This window comes from Bufo bufo, chromosome 1 (assembly GCF_905171765.1).
Source record: "Bufo bufo chromosome 1, aBufBuf1.1, whole genome shotgun sequence".
NCBI lineage: Eukaryota > Metazoa > Chordata > Amphibia > Anura > Bufonidae > Bufo > Bufo bufo.
In genome coordinates this window covers 679151890-679174119 of record NC_053389.1, presented here as the reverse complement: position 1 = coordinate 679174119, position 22230 = coordinate 679151890, and the positions used below count along the sequence as shown (strand labels likewise).

General features: G+C 43.4%; 1 protein-coding gene across 1 annotated transcript in view; it reads right to left on the bottom strand.

Annotated features, from left to right (window-relative positions):
• FES (FES proto-oncogene, tyrosine kinase) overlaps window positions 1–22230 on the bottom strand; it is a 167045-nt gene that overhangs the window by 103906 nt on the left and 40909 nt on the right. The window contains exons 3-4 of the mRNA XM_040414112.1: window positions 10597–10770; window positions 500–596 (exon numbers count right to left, since the gene is read on the bottom strand). Of these exons, the coding sequence (XP_040270046.1) occupies window positions 500–596; window positions 10597–10770 (271 nt within the window). The remainder of the gene's footprint in view (window positions 1–499; window positions 597–10596; window positions 10771–22230) is intronic.

The window sequence follows — 22230 nt, the reverse complement described above, 5'->3', positions numbered from 1 at the left end:
ACTGAACGCACCCTGAGCGCATCCGGCCCAAAAACATAACGCCCGTGTGAAAGAGGCCTAAGTGAAAAACGCATCGCACCCGCACTTGCTTCCAGATGCAATGCGTTTTTCACTGAAGCCCCATTCACTTCTATGGGGCCAGGGCTGCGTGAAAAACGCAGAATATAGAACATGCTGCGTTTTTCACGCAACGCAAAACTGATGCGTGAAAAAAAACGCTCATGTACACAGACCCATTGAAATGAATGGGTCAGGATTCAGTGCGGATGCTATGCGTTCACGTCACACATTGCACCCGCGTGGCAAACTCACTGTGGCCCCTTTAAATAGATGATTAGCGGGAGTGCGAGGAGTCAGACCCCCAACAGACTTGTCCTAAAGACAGCTCATCAATATCATGAAATCGGACAATCCCTTCAAAGAGGAAATCAATCTGCTGCTGCTGGCTCTATTCAGACCGGGAGCCAAAATGAATCTTGGATATTTGCAGTGAAATTACCTTTATTTGCCTCCTGATACTTTTTCTTGGCTTGTATTGTATCTTTTACTTTACTACGATACTGACTCTTTAGGTTTTCAGTCTCATGTTGGGTCGTCTATGGGATAAAAAGCCAGAGGTACACAGTAGTTAGAAGTAATTTATACAATATGAAAAGCTTGTATTATAAAGATCTCTCATCACTTCATTCTGTAATAAATTAAACCATATTTTATGGGAAATCAAATACACACAGTGAAGAAGTTGTTGCAGTAACCAGATTAACCACCTAACTGTTTTCTCGGAGCTCAGCTCTGGCTGTGGGAAAAGTACTTAACTGTTCTGCTGGAGCTGAGTTCGAGTAGAAAGTGGAGAGGGGAAGGCTGCTTTAGCTACTGATATCTCCTGATTGGAAGCGGCTAGAAGAATGGGATTCCAGGCTTTCATACAAGACCAAAATGACAGCATTAGGCCTCATGAACACGGCCGTGCAGTTTTTTGCGGGCTGCAAACCGTGGATCCGCAAAAAACGGAAGCCGCAATTTGCGGAATGGAACGGGCACCGGCAATATAAATGTCTATTCTTGTCCGCAAAGCGCGGACAAGAATAGGACATGTTATATTTTTTTTGCGGGCGGGGGCCGCGAAACGGAGTCACGGATGCAGACAGCACATGGAGTACTGTCCGCATCTTTTGCGGCCACTTTGAAGTGAATGGGTCCGCATCCGAGCCGCCAAAACGGCGGCTCGGATGCGTACCCAAACAATGGTCGTGTGCATGAGGCCTTAGTCCAAGCTAAACAGGAGATATCACTGTTAGGCCTCTTTCACACGACTTTTTTTTTTTCCTTTTACGGGCTGTTTTTTGCATTCCGTATACGGTCCGTATGCAGAACTATTGATTTCAATGATTCCGCAAAAAAAAGGAATGTACTCCGTATGCATTCTGTTTCCGCATTTCCGTTCCGTTGAAAGATAGAACATGTCCTATTATTGCCCGCAAATCACGTTCCGTGGCTCCATTTAAGTCAATGGGTCCGCAAAAAAACGGAACACATACAGAAATGCATCCGTATGTCTTCCGTATCCGTTCCGTTTTTGTGGAACCAGCTATTGAAAACTTCATGCCCAGTCCAATTTTTTCTATTTCAATAGTTTTTTATTGGTTTAGTATCAATAAAGATAATAGAGGACAATAAAATGCAGTTCCACCTGCTAAAATTTTTTCTATGTAATTACTGTATACTGTATATGCCATACGGAAAAACGGAACGGAAAAATGGAACAAAAAACATAAACACAATAGAAACAAAAAACAGAACAACGGATCCGTGAAAAAAAGGACCGTAAGGCCTCATGCACACGACAGTTGTTTTTCTCGGCCTCCGTTCCGTTTTTTTTTGCGAATAGGATGGGGACCCATTCATTTCAAAGGGTCAGCAAAAAAATGCTGATAGTTCATCCGTTTGTGTTGCGCGTCCGTTGTCCGTGTTTCCCTTCAGCAAAAAAAATAGTGCATGTCCTACTTTTTTCACATTTGCGGACAAGGATAGGCATTTATTATAAGGAATCTGTGTAAAAAAACGGATCCTCCAAAAAAAATGGATGCCGCATCCGTTTTTTTGGGCGGACGCACAATTTGCGGACGCGAAAAACAACTGTCGTGTGCATGAGGCCTAAAACACAGAAAAAGCCATATGTTAGTGTGAAAGAGGCCTTAGGGTCCATTCACACATCCGTAATTTGGGTCTGCATTCGTTCCGCAATTTGCGGACCCATTTACTTTCAATGGGGCTGGAACGGATGCACATTTCCTGGATCCGCATCCGTTTTTTCGGGATCCGCATCCGTTTTTTCGGGATCCGTTTTTCGGGATCCGCAATTTTGTTCCTGGAAAAAATAGAACATGTCCTATTCTTGTCCGCAATTGCGGACCAGAAAAGGCATTTTCTATTATAGTGTCTGTGATGTGCGGATCCGCAAATTGCGGATCGCACATTGCAGGTGTCCGTGTTTTGCGGATCCGCAAAACACTTACGGACGTGTGAATGGACCCTTAAGCTGTTTTCACACCTAAACTCCATAATATTTCTGGATTATCAGGTCCGGAGATTTGCCAGAGTGGCCTTTCACACATGCAGCTATCTCCCCAGAGATGTGTCATGTCGGGTGCATTCTCATTACAGAGGAAATGTTCCAGGTCCCTAGGCAAGCGGCAGAAATTTGAATAATCATGGGTAAAACCTTACTTTAAATTTTAGCTGTATTCACTGCACCCTGAGTTCTAACAGTGATATCTTCCTAAGTACTGAAGATATTGCTGTCATTCAGGCATTGTTTGAAAGCTTGGAAGCCCACATCTCTAGCTGGTACCAAACTAGAGATATGAACAGTCTGGAGGAGGAGGGTGAGCAGTTGCAGAGCTGACAGCCTGCAGGAGGAAAGGAAAAATAGTAAAAAAATATATAGCAATGTGACTGATTATAATCAGTGTACTGATCCACATAATAATTTTATTTTTACCAGCCAGTGAACGCCGCATATAAATTCCCCAAAATAATGTAAAATTGCAGGTTTTTTTGTTGTTCACTTATTAAACACACTATATATACCCCGCATTACTAATCCCGCTGATCCCCAAAACACGTTGTTTTTTATTTGCATTTTATTTTATTTAACTAACAAAATAAAAGAAGAAGATCCTTTCCTATGCCGGCTGTTTATGGTTTCTTGTGCCAGAAAAGGTGACCAAATCTGAAGCTGTACTTGTCCTTTTGGGAGTTTGGGCACCTCTGCCTCAAGGCAATCCACCTTGGCAGCATACCTGACAACTAGGATTTGTATTTAAACAAGCCTACAATGGCGTTGTGTCTATTCCAGCACAACCATATAAGGTGAGCCTCCATTTTCTTGGAGCACATTTTTTTTCCTTTGGACGTATTTACACTATGGTGCACCTCTTGTCTCTGTCAACACAGTGACCCTTTGCCTGCATTGAGTTTCACACTAGCGGCATCCTTCTCCGGCAGGCTGTTCCGGTGGGGGAACAGCCTGCCGGATCCATGCTGCCACTAGTGCACTGTGCCGCCGGTAGTCCGCTCCGGCCCCATTGATTATAATGGGGGCGGGCCGGGGGTCCGGCTGCAGCACGGTAAACATGTCGAGAGGCGGCTGGAATAAAGTAGCAGTTGGCTATTTTCACACTAACGTTGGTATTTTTCGGTATTGAGATCTGTCAATGGGGACAAAATGTAACTGAACAGAACTGAATGCTCCAAAATGTATTCTGTTCTCAAAATGGAGAGCAAACCGCAGCATGCTGCGGTTTGCTTTCCGTCATGGGATGCGGAGCAAGATGGATCTGTCATGACCCACAATGCAAATGGGGATGGATCCATTTTCTCTGCCACAATCTGCCACAATAGAAAACGGATCCGTCCTCCATTGACTTTCAATGGAGTTCATGACGGATCCGTCTTGGCAATGTTAAAGATAATACAACCGGATCTGTTCATAACGGATGCAGATGGCTGTATTATCAGTAACGGAAGCGTTTTTGCTGAGCCCTGTCGGATTCACCAAAAACGCTAGAGTGAAAGTAGCCTAAGGCCGCTTTCACACGAGCGTGACAGATTAGGTCCGGATGCGTTCAGGGTGCGTTCAGTGAAACTCGCACTATTTTGCAAGCAAGTTCAGTCAGTTTTGTCTGCGATTGCGTTCAGTTGTTCAGTTTTTTCCGCGCGGGTGCAATGTGTTTTGATGCGTTTTTTCACGCGCGTGATAAAAAACTGAAGGTTTACAAACAACATCTCTTAGCAACCATCAGTTTTTCACGCAGCCCCATTCACTTCTATGGGGCCAGGGCTGAGTGAAAAACGCAGAATATAGAACATGCAGCGATTTTCACGCAACGCAGAACTGATGCGTGAAAAAAAACGCTCATGTACACATACCCATTGAAATGAATGGGTCAGGATTCAGTGCGGGTGCTATGCGTTCACGTCACCCATTGCACCCGCACGGAAAACTCGCTCGTGTGAAAGGAGCCTAAGAACGGTATGTGAGCAGATTTTTAAATTCATGTATATTAGAGCATAATGGCTTGCTAACAAGATGTCTTGCTGTCTCTTCTACATACTGCAAGTGATGTCCTTTTTTTGCTGGCATAACTTTGTAAGCAACCAGTGAAGGGTACATCACGCCTTATCTTGTTTAATTTGATTGCCTCAAACTTGTCATATCATTTATAAAGGGTTATCTAATGAAGACACCCCTTTGCATATAGAAACTCCAGCTGAATTGGAAAGTTACATGTAACAGCACAGGCAGCAATTCATGGATGGCTCGAGTCAGCCAGAGCTAAGGCCCCTTTCACACGGGCGAGTATTCCGCGCGGATGCGATGCGTGAGGTGAACGCATTGCACCCGCACTGAATACCGACCCATTCATTTCTATGGGGCTCTTCACATGAGCGGTGATTTTCACGCATCACTTATGCGTTGCGTGAAAATCGCAGCATGCTCTATATTCTGCGTTTTTCACGCAACGCAGGCCCCATAGAAGTGAATGGGGTTGCGTGAAAATAGCAAGCATCCGCAAGCAAGTGCGGATGCGGTGCGATTTTCACGCACACGGTTGCTAGGAGACGATCGGGATGGAGACCCGATCATTATTATTTTCCCTTATAACATGGTTATAAAGGGAAAAAAATAGCATTCTGAATACAGAATGCAAAGTAAAATAGGGCTGGAGGGGTTAAAAAAATAATAATAATAATTTAACTCACCTTAGGGCTCTTTCACACCTGCGTTCTTGTCTTCCGGCATAGAGTTCTGTCGTCGGGGCTCTATGCCGGAAGAATCCTGATCAGGATTATCCCAATGCATTCTGAATGGAGAGAAATCCGTTCAGGATGCATCAGGATGTCTTCAGTTCTGGAACGGAACGTTTTTTGGCCGGAGAAAATACCGCAGCATGCTGCGCTTTTTGCTCCGGCCAAAAATCCGGAACACTTGCCGCAAGGCCGGATCCGGAATTAATGCCCATTGAAAGGCATTGATCCGGATCCGGCCTTAAGCTAAACGTCGTTTCGGCGCATTGCTGGAGCCGACATTTAGCTTTTTCTGAATGGTTACCATGGCTGCCGGGACGCTAAAGTCCTGGCAGCCATGGTAAAGTGTAGCGGGGAGGCAGTATACTTACCGTCCGTGCGGCTCCCCGGGCGCTCCAGAGTGACGTCAGGGCGCCCCACGCGCATGGATGACTTGCTCGCATGGATCACGTCATCCATGCGCATGGGGCACTCTGACGTCATTCTGGAGCGCCCCGGGAGCCGCACGGACTGTAAGTATACCGCTCCCCGCTCCTACTATGGCAACCAGGACTTTAATAGCGTCCTGGGTGCCATAGTAACACTGAAAGCATTTTGAAGACGGTTCCGTCTTCAAATGGTTTCAGTACACTTGCGTTTTTCCGGATCCGGAGTGTAATTCCGGCAAGTGGAGTGCACGCCGGATCCGGACAACGCAAGTGTGAAAGAGGCCTTAGTCCACTTGATCGCGTAGCCCGGCATTTCGTTCTGTCTTCTTTGTTGAATAGGAACTGTGGTGAGCATTAAGTACAGTTACAGGACCTTTGATGACGTCACTCCGGTCATCACATGGTACATCACATGATCTTTTACCATGGTGATGGATCATGTGATGACCGGAGTGACGTCATCAAAGGTCCTGTAACTGTACTTAATGCTCACCACAGGTCCTATTCAACAAAGGAGACAGAAGGAGATGCCGGGCCACGCGATCAAGTGGACTAAGGGGAGTTAAATTATTATTATTATTTTTTTAACCCCTCCAGCCCTGTTTTACTTTGCATTCTGTATTCAGAATGCTATTATTTTCCCTTATAACCATGTTATAAGGGAAAATAATACAATCTACAGAACACCTAACCCAAGCCCGAACTTCTGTGAAGAAGTTCGGGTTTGGGTACCAAACATGCACGATTTTTCTCACGCGCGTGCAAAATGCATTACAGCAACGCACCCGCACATTTTCCCGCAATGCCCGTGTGAACCCAGCCTAAAGCCGCTGACGGCTGACAGCGTTTAGCTCTGCATCATAGAGCGAATCTTGGGTGAAATGTCACAGGTTCAAACACAATGGCTTACGTTTATGGAAAATCAAATATTTGCAGGCTCTTCAGAAAATCCTTCTGCTATATCCGGCTGGCTTGCTGCACACAGGTTACAGTATATACAGTCGTGGCCAAAAGTTTTGAGAATGACAAAAATATTAGTTTTCACAAAGTTTGCTGCTAAACTGCTTTTAGATCTTTGTTGCAGTTGTTTCTGTGATGTAGTGAAATATAATTACACGCACTTCATACGTTTCAAAGGCTTTTATCGACAATTACATGACATTTATGCAAAGAGTCAGTATTTGCAGTGTTGGCCCTTCTTTCTCAGGACCTCTGCAATTCGACTGGGCATGCTCTCAATCAACTTCTGGGCCAATTCCTGACTGATAGCAACCCATTCTTTCATAATCACTTCTTGGAGTTTGTCAGAATTTGTGGGTTTTTGTTTGTCCACCCGCCTCTTGAGGATTGACCACAAGTTCTCAATGGGATTAAGATCTGGCGAGTTTCCAGGAAATGGACCCAAAATGTCAACGTTTTGGTCCCCGAGCCACTTAGTTATCACTTTTGCCTTATGGCACAGTGCTCCATCGTGCTGGAAAATGCATTGTTCTTCACCAAACTGTTGTTGGATTGTTGGAAAAAGTTGCTGTTGGAGGGTGTTTTGGTACCATTCTTTATTCATGGCTGTGTTTTTGGGCAAAATTGTGAGTGAGCCCACTCCCTTGGATGAGAAGCAACCCCACACATGAATGGTCTCAGGATGCTTTACTGTTGGCATGACACAGGACTGATGGTAGCGCTCACCCTTTCTTCTCCAGATGCCCCAAACAATCGGAAAGAGGCTTCATCGGAGAATATGACTTAGAAACATAGAAACATAGAATGTGTCGGCAGATAAGAACCATTTGGCCCATCTAGTCTGCCCAATATATCTGAATACTATGGATAGCCCCTGGCCCTATCTTATATGAAGGATAGCCATATGCCTATCCCATGCACGCTTAAACCCCTTCACTGTATTTGCAGCTACCACTTCTGCAGGAAGGCTATTCCATGCATCCACTACTCTCTCAGTAAAGTAATACTTCCTTATATTACTTTTAAACCTTTGCCCCTCTAATTTAAAACTGTGTCCTCTTGTGGTAGTTTTTCTTCTTTTAAATATGCTCTCCTCCTTTACCGAGTTGATTCCCTTTATGTATTTAAAAGTTTCTATCATATCCCCTCTATCTCTTCTTTCTTCCAAGATATACATGTTAAGGTCCTTTAACCTTTCCTGGTAAGTTTTATTCTGCAATCCATGTACTAGTTTAGTAGCTCTTCTCTGAACTCTCTCTAGAGTATCTATATCCTTCTGGAGATATGGCCTCCAGTACTGCGCACAATACTCCAAGTGAGGTCTCACCAGTGTTCTGTACAGCGGCATAAGCACTTCACTCTTTCTACTGCTTATACCTCTCCCTATACATCCAAGCATTCTGCTGGCATTTCGTGCTGCCCTATTACATTGTCTTCCCACCTTTAAGTCTTCTGAAATAATTACTCCTAAATCCCTTTCCTCAGATACTGAGGTCAGGACTGTGTCAAATATTCTATATTCTGCCCTTGGGTTTTTACGCCCTAGGTGCATTATCTTGCACTTATCCACATTAAATTTCAGTTGCCAGAGTTCTGACCATTCTTCTAGTTTTCCTAAATCCTTTTCCATTTGGTGTTTCCCTCCAGGAACATCAACCCTGTTACATATCTTTGTGTCATCAGCAAAAAGACACACCTTCCCATCGAGGCCTTTTGCAATATCACTTATGAAGATATTAAACAAAATTGGTCCCAGTACAGATCCCTGTGGAACCCCACTGGTAACATGACCTTGTTTTGAATGTTCTCCATTGACTACAACCCTCTGTTGTCTGTCACTCAGCCACTGCCTAATCCACTCGACAATATGGGAGTCCATGCTCAATGACTGCAGTTTATTGATAAGTCTTCTATGTGGGACAGTGTCAAAAGCCTTACTAAAATCTAGATATGCGATGTCTACTGCACCTCCACCGTCTATTATTTTAGTCACCCAGTCAAAAAAATCTATAAGATTTGTTTGACATGATCTCCCTGAAGTAAACCCATGTTGTTTTTCATCTTGCAATCCATGGGATTTTAGATGTTCCACAATCCTATCCTTTAATAGGGTTTCCATTAATTTGCCTACTATTGATGTCAGACTCACTGGTCTATAGTTGCTCGATTCCTCCCTACTACCTTTCTTGTGAATGGGCACGACATTTGCTAATTTCCAATCTTCCGGGATGACTCCTGTTACTAATGATTGGTTAAATAAATCTGTTAACGGTTTTGCCAGCTCACCACTAAGCTCTTTTAATAATTTTGGGTGTATCTCATCAGGCCCCTGTGACTTATTTGTCTTCACCTTAGACAGCAAACTTAGAACATCTTCCTCTGTAAAGATACATGCATCAAATGATTTATTAGTCATCCTTTCTAGTGGAGGTCCTTCTCCTTTTTCTTTTGTAAAAACTGAACAGAAGTATTCATTAAGGCAGTCGGCTAGCCCTTTATTCTCTTCTACATACCTTCCGTCCTTTGTTTTTAATTTAGTTATTCCTTGTTTTAATTTCCTTTTTTCATTTATATATCTGAAGAATGTCTTATCCCCTTTTTTCATAGACTGAGCTAGTTTTTCTTCTGCCTGCGCTTTAGAAGTTCTTATAACTTGCTTGGCCTCTCTCTGCCTAATCTTGTAGATTTCCTTATCTTCATTGCAAGGATATTGTGGCTACTAAGATTGCACCTCAATCAACAATTTATAGGATCATCAAGAACTTCAAGGAAAGAGGTTCAATTCTTGTTAAGAAGGATTCAGGGCATCCAAGAAAGTCCAGCAAGCGCCAGGATCGTCTCCTAAAGAGGATTCAGCTGCGGGATCGGAGTGCCACCAGTGCAGAGCTTGCTCAGGAATGGCAGCAGGCAGGTGTGAGCGCATCTGCACGCACAGTGAGGCGAAGACTTTTGGAAGATGGCCTGAGGTCAAGAAGGGCAGCAAAGAAGCCACTTCTCTCCAAAAAAGGGACAGATTGATCTTCTTTTGCCCCAGTCCTCAGCAGTCCATTCACCATACTTTCTGCAGAAGATCAATCTGTCCATTAGGTACCGTTTTTAAGTTCTGGGTGGCACATATAACGCTATTTGATCAGTCTAATATGCTCAAATGTGGTGACAGACTCCCTTTAAGCAGCAACTTTTCCAATTTCCAATATTTATGTAATTCACAAAACTTTTGGCCACGACTGTAATTGTTGTATAGTTAGGCCTCATGCACACGGCCGTTGTTTGGGTCCGCATCCGAGCTACCGTTTTGGCAGCTCGGATGCAGACCCATTCACTTCAATGGGGCCTCAAAAGATGCGGACAGCACTTCGTGTGCTGTCCGCATCCGTTGCTCTGTTCCGTGGCCCCGCAAAAAAAATAGAACATGTCCTATTCTTGTCCGTTTTGTGGACAAGAATAGGCATTTCTACAATGGGCCGTCCGTTGTAGACTGCAAAAAAACTGAACGGTCGTGTGCATGAGGCCTTATACTGGTAAACTCCACACTGAAAAATCTTATCCATAAGAAAAACATGCAAAAACCATGGAGGCTAGGTACATCAGTATGGTGCACATGCTTGAGGCATTTTCCACTACTATATACTCCACAAGCCTGTACTTACTGCTAATCTGTCACCTTACACTTCCTGAAAATCCAGGATATTAGGAGCACTGCAAACGTTATGTATACAGGACTTCTTGTGAATTATGAACTAAAATGTTGGTATTTCAGCTTCTGGAAAGATAATCAGGGCTTTCCTGGTGCCAGCATTATGCCAGCCCTCTAATCACTTAATGGAAATTCATTTCTACCATCAAACAAGAATAACTATACTGTACATTGACATTCCTTGTGAATGGAATAGATTACCTTCAAATAATCCTGGCTGAGCAGTTGCCACTGTTCAGTATATGACTTTTTCAGCTGCTGTTTTTCCCGAATAAGATCTGTGAGCTTCTTCAGAGGCCCTGAATGTAGAGTCTCCGAGTGGTTCCGTAATATGTGACTCAAGTTCTCTGTCTGGGTCACCATTGTAGACCAGGCCTGTGAACGAAAAACAGTTTGGAAAAGATGACAAGATGGAGACAGGTGACTAAATTCAGGTTTAATGTATCCATATAAAGGAATCGAGACTACTTAGACCCAATAAATATTAGGCCGTCTGTACAGGTCCAGGTTTTCTGATACAGCTTAGAAGCTAGCTAAAACCAGATGTGGATTCACAAAATAGAAGTAGAACTTTTTGCCTGTTACACTTACCTCTCTTAATGATCTCTTTATGATCGACCACCTGGTTTTGGCTTCAAAAACTGCATAAGAAAACACGTTACGTCAGACACAAACAAGCGAGGTCAATGCGAGAGACTTGCAGCATGTGGCAGTGTGAGGTCCCGTTCTGACCTCTGCTTCTCTGACAGGATCACACAGCATTATAATGATTTATAATGCTGTGTGACCCTGCGAGACCTAGATTCTATTGAATTACACAGACATAATGCTGTCAGTGTAATTCAACAGATTCCAGGTATCACAGGGAAACACAGGCTTATAAATTATTATACTGCAGTGCTGTCACTGGAGCAGAGTTCAGAACAGGAACTCACACTGACACATGGTGCAAGTTTATTGCATTCAACTCACTCATCTGTGTCTGGCCTTAACATAACAGGACTTCCACCTAGCAGTGAGCCCAGTGATGTCACAGGCACAAATGGGCAGTGTATAACGCTGCCCTAGGCTGTTTTAGAGGCGGGTACCACTGGTTCACGAATTGCGGTCCGCAAAACACGTATACCGGCCATGTGCGTTCCGCTTTTTTGTAGAAAATGCCTATTCTTGTCCGCAAGAATAGGACATGCTCTATATTTTTTGCGAGGGCACGGAACAGAACTACAGATGTGTGCTGTCCACATCTTGTGCGGCCCCATTAAAATGAAAGGGTCGGCGCCCATGTGGTCGGCGCTCATACGGTCGCGTGAATGAGGTCTTAGCTTCATTTGCAGGTATCTGGTAAGAAATTCCCTTTATGTGTTTTTCTGTACTTTTTATTAGCTTGTAAAACCCCTTTAAGAGTACCTCACCACAGGACACAATTTGAATGGAAAAAGTCCATACTTTCACACTCGCGTTTGGTGCGGATCCGTCATGGATCTGCACAAATGCATCCGTTCAGATAATACAACCGCATGCATCCGTTCGGAATGGATCCGTTTGTATTATCTTTAACATAGCCAAAACGTTTTCTATTGTGCCAGATTGTGTCAGTGAAAACGGATCCGTCCTGACACACAATGTAAGTCAATGGGGACGGATCCGTTTTCACTGACACAATCTGGCACAATAGAAAACAGATCCGTCCTCCATTGGCTTTCAATGGTGTTCAAGACGGATCCGTCTTGGCTATGTTACAGATAATACAAACGGATCCGTTCTGAACGGATGCATGCGGTTGTATTATGTGAACGGATGCATTTGTGCAGATCCATGACGGATCCGCACCAAACGCAAGTGTGAAAGTAGCCTTATATCATGGACTTTTTCCATTCAAATTGTGTCCTGTGGTGAGGTACTCTTAAAGGGGTTTTACAAGCTAATAAAAAGTTTTGGTGTCCGCCTCCAAAGCGGAATGGAGACGGAACGGAGCCAAACTGATGCATTCTGAGCAGATTCCATTCAGAATGCATTAAGCGCAAAACTGATCTGTTTTGGACCGCTTGTGAGATCCCAGAACGGATCTCACAAACGGAAATCAAAACGCCAGTGTGAAAGTAGACTAACTCTGCAGCAAAAACAGCATGAACTACATGTGAATTTGATGCAATTTAGGGCTCATTCAGATGGCCGTATGCTGTCCGCAAAAATATGGATCCGCTTTTTTGCGGATTATATGCTGTCCCATTTACTTCTATGGGACCTTATCTTCCATTGCATGGCTCAGCAAAAAAATTAAACATGTCCTATACTTGTCAGTGAAAATCAGGACATGGCCCTATTGAAGTCTTGGATCAGCAAAAAAATACGGAATGCAATCCGTTTTTTTGCAGACATGCTGAACTGTCCGCAAAAAAACGGATCTGCCTTTTTGCGGACAGCATACGGCCGTCTGAATGAGCCCTTATGCTGAGGGTTTGACATGTAAATTTAAAATTTACTCTGCAGGTCAATATCACTGCAATTTTTTAGTTCAGGGTGTGTAAAATTGTATCGACTTTGCTGGTAACACATTGTAGATTTTCCGCATGCAGTTCAGCAATGGAAATTCGGCAGCATATCTGAGACGTGTGAACATACCCTAAGGCTGGTTTCACACGGGCATTGCGGGAAAAGGTGCGGGTGCGTTACGGGAACATGAGCGATTTTTCCGCGCGAGTGCAAAACATTGCAATGCGTTTTGCACGCGCGTGAGAAAAATCGGCATGTTTGGTACCCAAACCCGAACTTCTTCACAGAAGTTCGATTTTGGGTTAGGTGTTGTGTAGATTGTATTATTTTCCCTTATAACATGGTTATAAGGGAGAATAATAGCATTCTTAATACAGAATGCATAGTACAATAGCGCTGGAGGGGTTAAAAATAAAATAATAATAATTTAACTCACCTAAATCCACTTGATCGCGCAGCCGGCATCTCTTCTGTCTTCTTCTTTGCTGTGCACAGGAATAGGACCTTTGATGACGTCACTGTGCTCATCACATGGTCCAATCACATGGTTCATCACCATGGTGAGGGACCATGTGATTGGATTATGTGATGTGACGTCACCACAGGTCCTTAGCCGGCAGCTCAACATTACAGAAGAAGACAGAGATCCGCAACTACGCGATCAAGTGGACTCGGTGAGTTAATTTTTTTATATTTTTAACCCCTCCATCTCTATTTTACTTTGCATTCTGTATTCAGAATGCTATTATTTTCCCTTATAACCATGTTATAAGGGAAAATAATACAGATTGGGTCCCCAGCCCGATCGTCACCTAGCAAACATGCGTGAAAATCGCACTGCATCCGCACTTGCTTGCGGATGTTTGCGATTTTCACGCGGCCCCATTAACTTCTATGGGGCCTGCGTTGCGTGAAAAACGCTGTATATAGAGCATGGGTCAGGATTCAGTGCGGGTGCAATGCGTTCACCTCACGCATTGCACCCGCGCAGAATACTCGCCCGTGTGAAAGGGGCCTAAGAGTAAATTCAGATGCAGATCTGTTGCAGCCACTGTCCTATTCATCTGAATGCCAAATCAACCCCACTGACATGTAGCAAACTGGTTTTCAGTTGCAGAAATTTCTGCAACACATCTGCTGCATGTGAATAAGCTTGGCTTTCCCATCCTATATATTTATGGCATATCATATGGATATGTCAGAGATTTCTATCATGGAAAAACTAATTTCACAACAATAATTTTGTCTAAAGCCTATTTCACACGAGCAGGTTTTCTGTCCGGATGCAATGTGTGTTGTGAACGCACTGCATCTGGACTGAATCCTGACTCATTTTAATGGGTCTGCGCACATGAACATTGTTGATCACTGATCATCTTTGACGTCAGGAAAAATTGCAGCACGTTCTATATTGTGCGTTTTTCACACAGTCCTGGCCCCAGTGAAATGAATGGGGCTTGTGTGTAAGATGTAATGCGGTTTTTACTGATGGTTGCAAGGAGATGATGAGTGTTAGGCCCCTTTCACACGGGCGAGAATTCCGCGTGGGTGCAACGCATTGCACCCGCACTGAATCCGGACCCATTCACTTCAATAGGGCTGTTCAGATGAGCGGTGATTTTCACACATCACTTGTGTGTTGCGTGAAAATCGCAGCATGTTCTATATTCTGCGTTTTTGACGCAATGCAGGTCCCATAGAAATGAATGGGGATGCATGAAAATCGCGCAGCTGGGCTGTTCTTTCTTTTTCTTCTTGCAGGACCCGGCTGGAAAAGGACCTTCGGTGACGTAAGTCCTGCTGAATGAAGATAGAAGATTTCTATCTTCATTCAGCAGGACCTGCGCTTACGTCACCGCGCTCACCACATGGTGAGTGCGATTACGTCATCAAAGGTCCTTTGGCAGGTCCTGAAAGAAGAAGAAAGAAGAAGATGCCGGCTACGCGAACAACAGGACGAGGGGAGTAATTATTTTTTATTTTTTAACCCCTAAAGCCACATTTTAGTAATCATTCTGTATTAAGAATGGTATTATTTCCCCTTCTAAAAATGTTATAAGGGAAAATAATAAAATATACAGAACACCGAACCCAAACCTGAACTTCAGTGAAGAAGTCCGGGTTCGGGTCTGGGTACCACAGTCAGTTTTTTATCACGCGCATGCAAAACGCATTTCACCCGCGCGAGAAAAACTGAACATCGGAACGCAATCGCAGTCAAAACTGACTGCAATTGCGTACCTACTCACACGATTTTCCCTGATCGCAGACGCAATGCATCCGGACCTAATCTGGACACGCTTGTCTGCAAGGGGCCTTATCCTTCAGTTTTTCTTTACTCGCATGAAAAATGCATGAAAGACCGAACGTATCCGCGTGGACAAAACTGAAACACTCAACGCAATTGCAGACAAAACTGATGTAAAATGAGTTTTTCCTAGAACAGATCTGACTCATTCTGTATCGCTGGTGTGAAAGAGGCTTCATGCCAACTGTGGGTTTAGTGTTCCTCAAACACTTCTAAAACCCTTATAAAATGACACGAGAAGTAGTTTCATGTCTTGCTACTTCACATGAGAAACTTGCTTGCGCTAGTTGCTTTCAACTGTCCTATCACTTTTATTCAACTCCTTGAAATAAAATATTTGATAACCTTGTTAAGCAGCTGACAGCAGCTTTATCTTCCCCGTATGTCACAATAATTCACTTTTCCCAATATGTAGACTGCATACACAAAGAGTTCAAAAGTTCTAATTCAAGGTCTCCCTTTGTGTAGACTAGCGAAGAGAAATAACATCAAACCAAATTTTAACTTCCTCCTTCACTGTCTATATGTGCACTAAAGGTGTTTTAACTATTTAGTCACACATAAGTACATTCTAGCTTCCATAAGTCACATAGAATTAAAGGGGTTGTCTCACTTCAGCACTAGGCATTTATCATGTAGAGAAAGTTAATACAAGGCACTTACTAATGTATTGTGATTGTTCATATTGCCTCCTGTGCTGGCTTGATTCATTTTTCCATGGTTTACGACCACCCTGCAATCCAACAGTGGTGGTCGTGCTTGCACACTACAGGGAAAAGCTCTGGCTTCCCTGGTGGCCGGGACAGCGGGAGTGCGCATAGAACCGCATTTTTCCCTATTGTGCGCAAGCACAGCCACCGCTGCTGGATTGCATGGTGGTCGTAACCATGGAAATGAGCAGTGTATAATGAGATGGAAAAATGAATCAAGCGAGCAAAGGAAGCAATATGGAAAATGGACAAAATACCTTGTATTACCTTTTTCTACATGATAATTGCCATTTGCGTGCACACAACCATATCTGTTTTGCGGTCCACTAATTGCAAATCCACAATACACAGATCCTGGTTGAGTGTATGGAGCCATTTCTTTTTTAAATCCTGTAGAAATGCCCTATCCTTGCCCGCCAAATGGACAAGAATAGGACCTCTACCTTTTTTGCAGGGCCGCGGAATGGACATATGGCCCCATTGAAATGAGTTGGTCTGTAACCAATCCGCAAAAATGCGGATCGGATGCGGACCGAACATACGGTCGTGTGCATGAGGCCTAATACTCATACATATATATTTATGCACTGAATATCTGGCCATAAAAATGCTGTCCCATTATAGTAAAATGTTTGAAGCTTGGGCAACCATTCATCAATATCAAAGTTATATTCTGTCACAGATTTTTTTTTATTATAATAAATGTTTGTTTGTTTTTTAAACTTGTTTATTAACAGGAAAAGAGGCACATTGACATATACATTCTTAATACATGTCTCAGAACAAAAGTTAAACTTACATTTATCTATAAACTATGGTCTATTCAATTGCTCATTGCATTTATACTGTCTCCTAATTCCAATGAATGCCGACTGAGCCATGGAATCTCGAGCTTAGCTTGTCGTAGTCTCGAGGACGAGTACTGTGTGTGGGGGGAACCGCACCACAGACCCCATACCTTGTCAATTTTTTGTGGTTTGCACATTAGCACAATATACGGAAGAATCTGGTTTATTTGTTGTTTCCACATAGACAGGTTCGGCGTATTGGGATTGTACCATCTCAAAGCAATGCATTTATGTGCCATAAATAGGGATTCCCTTAAAAATGTTGTTGCATAATGGTCCCAACTATCCTCGTTGAATATTCCCAGTAGGCAGATCTCTGGATTGCATGCCACCCGAACCGGCAATAAGCCTGATAGGAAGGACGTCACCTCTTCCCAAAACGTAGCAATCGGACCACACCTTGACATCATATGCCATTTCCGCCTCCAACTCCGCACACCTCGGGCATGCCGTGGATGACACTCTGCCCATTCTGTACAGCCTAGGTGGCGTGGGATATGTTTGATGGATAATGTATAGTTGTATTATTTTGTTATTAGCTGTTGGTGACACTTGTAAATGCGATTCTAATAAATCTGTTATTAATTCTCCTGTGAGAGTTGGTATCTGTCTTTTATCATAAGGGGATTGGCACTGACCTTTGCCTGCATGAGATGGGAATAAATTGCTGATACCAGTCCTCTGGGTCCTTGGGTTCTAACAACCCCTATAAGTGAGTATTTAGTAATTGTGATGTTGGTACTTGGAAATTTACTGTGTATAGCTGAGCGAAGCTGCAAATAGGAGAAAAATTGAGTTCGGGGGATGTGGTATTTCTGGGACAGTGCTTTAAACGTCATAAATGCTCCCTGGTCATATAGATCTCCTAAGTTTTTAACTCCAGATGTCTGCCATCTCTCTGCTCCCATGACCGCCTGCAGCTACGGCGGCGATTGATTAGTCAATAGAGGTATGTCAGAAACCACCTCTGTGAAACAGGTTAGTGATTTGGTGTCCCTCCATGTCATTTGCGCCAACTTGTGCAGTGGCAGAAACGGGGGTAGTTCCAAAACTGACCACAGTGTGCAACATTTAAGGTAATGTTTTAAAAAATATTCTGTAATGGGTAGATCATCAGATGAGTACCAGGTGCTAATGAGCCGACCTGCCAGATAATATGTATAATAATCCGGCAGTGCCATGCCCCCTTCTGTTTTAGGACGTTTTAATGTGTCAAGACTTAACTTAGCTCGGGATCTGCCCCAGATAAAAACCCTGGTCAGAGAGTCTATTTCTCTAAATATTGATTTGGGTATATGTACCTCTGAATGTTGCAGAGCGTAGAGGGTCTTGGGGAGTATAATAATTTTGAATAAGTTAATGCATCCTGCCACCGATATAGCCAGTGTCTTCCAGTTTTGAAGTTTATACCGTATATATCCAATCAGGGGATATATATTAAATGACAAGGCCTGAAAATTGTGATATTTACCCCAAGATATTTGAAAGTGTCCACTACCTTCAATCTCTCTACATGAGAAGGGCCTGACCAATTTGCTTTGCCCAGTGGCATATACACTGATTTCCCCCAATTAATCTTAAGGCCGGAGAAGTCCCCAAATTCTATCAAGTCTATTGCACCTCTGAGAGATGTTTTGGGGCGAAGAAAGGTATAGAATCATGTCGTCTGCGTATAATCCTATGCGGGCTTCTTTGTCTCCCATGGTCACTCCAATTATGTTATAGCTGCTTCTTACCCTAATTGCCAATGTTTCAATCGCCAGGGCAAACAGGAGTGGTGATAGAGGGATCCTTGTCTTGTTCCTCTATGTAGATGGAAGGTTTCTGATAATTCCCCGTTTATTAATAACCTGCTTCTCAGATTGCTGTATAAAAGAGTCATCCATCTGATAAACAGTGGACCAAAGCCATACCTCTTCAGGCTTTGAAGCAAATAAGCCCATTTTCTGAAATCAAATGCCTTGGCTGCGTCTAACGAAGTCAAGGCCCAATCTACATTCAGGGAATACCCCAGTTGTGTGACCACTTGAACCCTTCTGATGTTTTCAGTAGTGGACTTTCCAGGCATAAATCCTGTCTGGTCCGGGTGAACAGTGACAGAATCATCCGGTTCAAACATGTAGCTAAGACCCTAGTCAGGATTTTGTAGTCTACGTTTAATAATGCACATTCTAGGGGGTCCTTGTCAGGTTTTAGTAGTAGTATGATTGTGGCTTCCATAAAAGACTCTGGCAAGCGTCCTGTTTCCAGGGCTGCATTAGGGGTGGATAATAGTTGTGGGGCTAATTCTTCCGCATATTTGGCATAGACTTCTTTAGGAAGCCCATCCGGCCAGGCGACTTCTCATTGTTGAGGTCTAATATGGCCTGTGCTATTTCTTCCAGCCTAACTGGTTGATCTAATTGGGCGCTTTGTGATGTATTGAGTGTAGGAATGGATATATTCTCTAGGTACATGGCAATATCTGATTCTGATTGAGTTATACTATATCTACCGTATATAGCTCTTGGTAGAATTTGTGAATGTTTGAAGGATAGTTTCTTGGGTGCGGGATTCTTGACCGGTAGGGTTCCTGATTGCTAATATCGTTGGGGAGGGCAACTTATGATGGATTAATTGAGCCAGCAATTTAGCTGATTGATTCCCCAGCTCAAAGTCTGTCTGTTTTAGAAAAAACTTTTTTCTGTCAGCTTTGTCCCTGAGTATCGTTAAGTATTTCCTGCCCGCTTGAAGCCAAGCATTTCTATTAGAGTCTGTCGGGTGATGGATATGTTTCTGTTCCAGTGTATTACACTGAGATTCCATCTCCATCTCCAGGCGGTTGGTATCTTTTTTTAAAATCTTTTTTAATGTACGAAATGCTAGAATGTAATGACCCGCTTTAGAGTATCCCAAACCAGAGCCTTATTGGGCTCATTTGCATGTATTTCCCGAAACTCTTTTAACTGGTAAGGTATCCCGTCTGCTGAGCCCAGCAGATTCAGCCAAAATGGATGTATATTCATTTGATACATTACTGAAGACGTGCCACGTAATAGAATGCCCAGCATTGGGGAGTGGTCCGATATTTCCCTAGGTAGGTACATTATGGAGCGGAGGTTTAACATCACTGTCTCATTGCCTAACATATAGTCAATTCTAGTTAGGGAGTTGTGACCCCCGCTATGGCAGGAATAGACCCTGTCTCTAGGATGTTTGGTCCTCCAATGGTCAGTCCATCTAAACTCAGACAAGAACCGATTAAGTCTAGACGGACCCCCTGCACTTATTGGATCTGCTATGTCTAAAAAAATCGATCTAGTGAGGAGTCCAGAATCATATTTAGATCCCCCATGCAAATTAGTATGGAGTGTGGATTGGTGGCTGCTAGATGTAGAACTTGCATAGAACCGGGGGGGGGGGGGGGGGGGGGGGTTATAGATGCCTAATAGTGTGTATTGTACATTGTCAATCAGAGCATGGACAAAGACATATCTGCCTTCCGAATCAATGGCCAAGTCTTTTACCTCCCAGCGCAATTGCTTATAGATAAATAAGGACACTCCTCGTGAAGAAGAGGTGTGGTAAGAATGTGCAGCCCACTGGACCCAGGGTTTTAGCAAGATCCTTGAAGTAGTACCAGTGAAATGTGTCTCTTGGAGACACAGAATTTGTGGACTAGAATTTCTAATAAAGGCAAGGACCATAGATCGTTTCTGCGGTGTACCCAAACCCCTGACATCCAAAGATAATATTTTTAACTCAGCCATGGATTCCAAGGCAGGCATGTGTTGACATATGCGAAGCTTAGTGCAATGGGTGTAATTATATGCAACAGAGCAACATTAATAATTGCATTTAATCAATGAAACATTGTAAATTTAACATTAGAACACAATCCGGAAAGATTAATGTTAAACTTTCCTCACATATAGGTATTGCTCTGAACTGAAGCCCCACTTCAGATTATAGGCCAGTGATACCGGGATGCCTTTGCCTACAATAACTGTTTGGCAGAAGCATGCAGGCTACTATAATAGTATGTCCATTTAGCTATTTATGTGTAAATATTATAGCCCTATATCATTTACTTAGGGTGCAACTAAATATAGTCATTAAACTGTCTGGAACATATCAAATAAATCAAACCCAGTCGATATCTTTAGCCGACGACCAGTCTCCAGATGTGGCTAGATTCTCAGCGTCTCGGGGATCTTCTCCGTAGGGCCAGCCATACCTTAACTTCTGCAGGGGAGGTGAAGAAGATCGCTCTGTCTCCGTCCGCCACCCTGAGTCTTGCTGAATAGCCCATAGAGTACGGGATGCTTGCTTCTCTCAGGCGCCTCTTTACATCCATGAATGTGGCTCGTTGTTTTTGTAATTCCATAGAGAAGTCTGGGAATATGGAAACCCTTGCACCGTCGTATTTAATGTCTTGTTTTTTTCTGGCCAGGGCTAATATTCTGTCTCTATCTTTGCAATTGAGAAACCTGGCGAGTATGGGTTGAGGCGGAGCCCCTGGCGGTGGAGGTTTTGCCGGTACTCTATGCGCCCGTTCTACAGCGTAGGCTGAGGAGAATTCTACCTCTGGGAAAAGTTCTTTTATCCAGTTTTCTATGAACTCGTCTGGCTTATGTCCTTCTGCTCTTTCAGGCAGGCCAATAATTCTAATGTTATTTCTACGAAGCCTGTTTTCTAAGTCATCTGCTTTCTGCTTCCATGTTTCTGCTTTAGTATTTAGATCAGATATGGACCTTGGGACTGTAGCTGTAACATCTTCTATGCGTGAAATACGTTCTTCAGCACGTTGAACTCTCCCGGAGATTTTGCATATCTTGACGTAACAGTCCTAGGTCAATTTTAACTTCATCTAGTTTCCCTGTGAGAGAGGTTTTACATGCCGTTATGGCTTCTAAAACTTGTGCAGAGACTTGTTTGAGCGTGAGTTCTTCTTGGTCCTCCTCAGAGGTGACTGTAGGCGCTGATAAATCCGACGCTGCACTCGCTCTTGAGTGAACATTTCGCTGCGGCAATGGTGACCTCGTTCCATCATCTGGTTGTCTGGCAAATTCACACAGTTTTTTTGGCAGCGTTCTGCGCTTTTTGCGGCCCCATTGTTATATCAGGATATATATCAGTCCTCTTTGTGATAGGAAAGTGACACCTGAAAAACTAGGCCTCATACATTGCAAAATGCACCATTATGCTGGCCATGAAGGCCAAAATTAATGGGTTAATCTTCTAAGGGCACATTTTCACACTAGTGTTTTTCTTTTCCTAGAGTTCTGTCCTAGGGGCTCAATACCGGAAAATAACTAATCAGTTTTATCCCCATGCATTCTGAATGGAGAGCAATCCGTTCAGGATGCATCAGGAGGTCTTCAGTTCAGTCTTTTTGACTGTTCAGGACGGAGATAATACTGCAGCATTTTTTCCATAGGAATGTATTAGTGCCGGATCGGCATTCAAAATGCCAGAATGCCGGCTCCATCCTTCT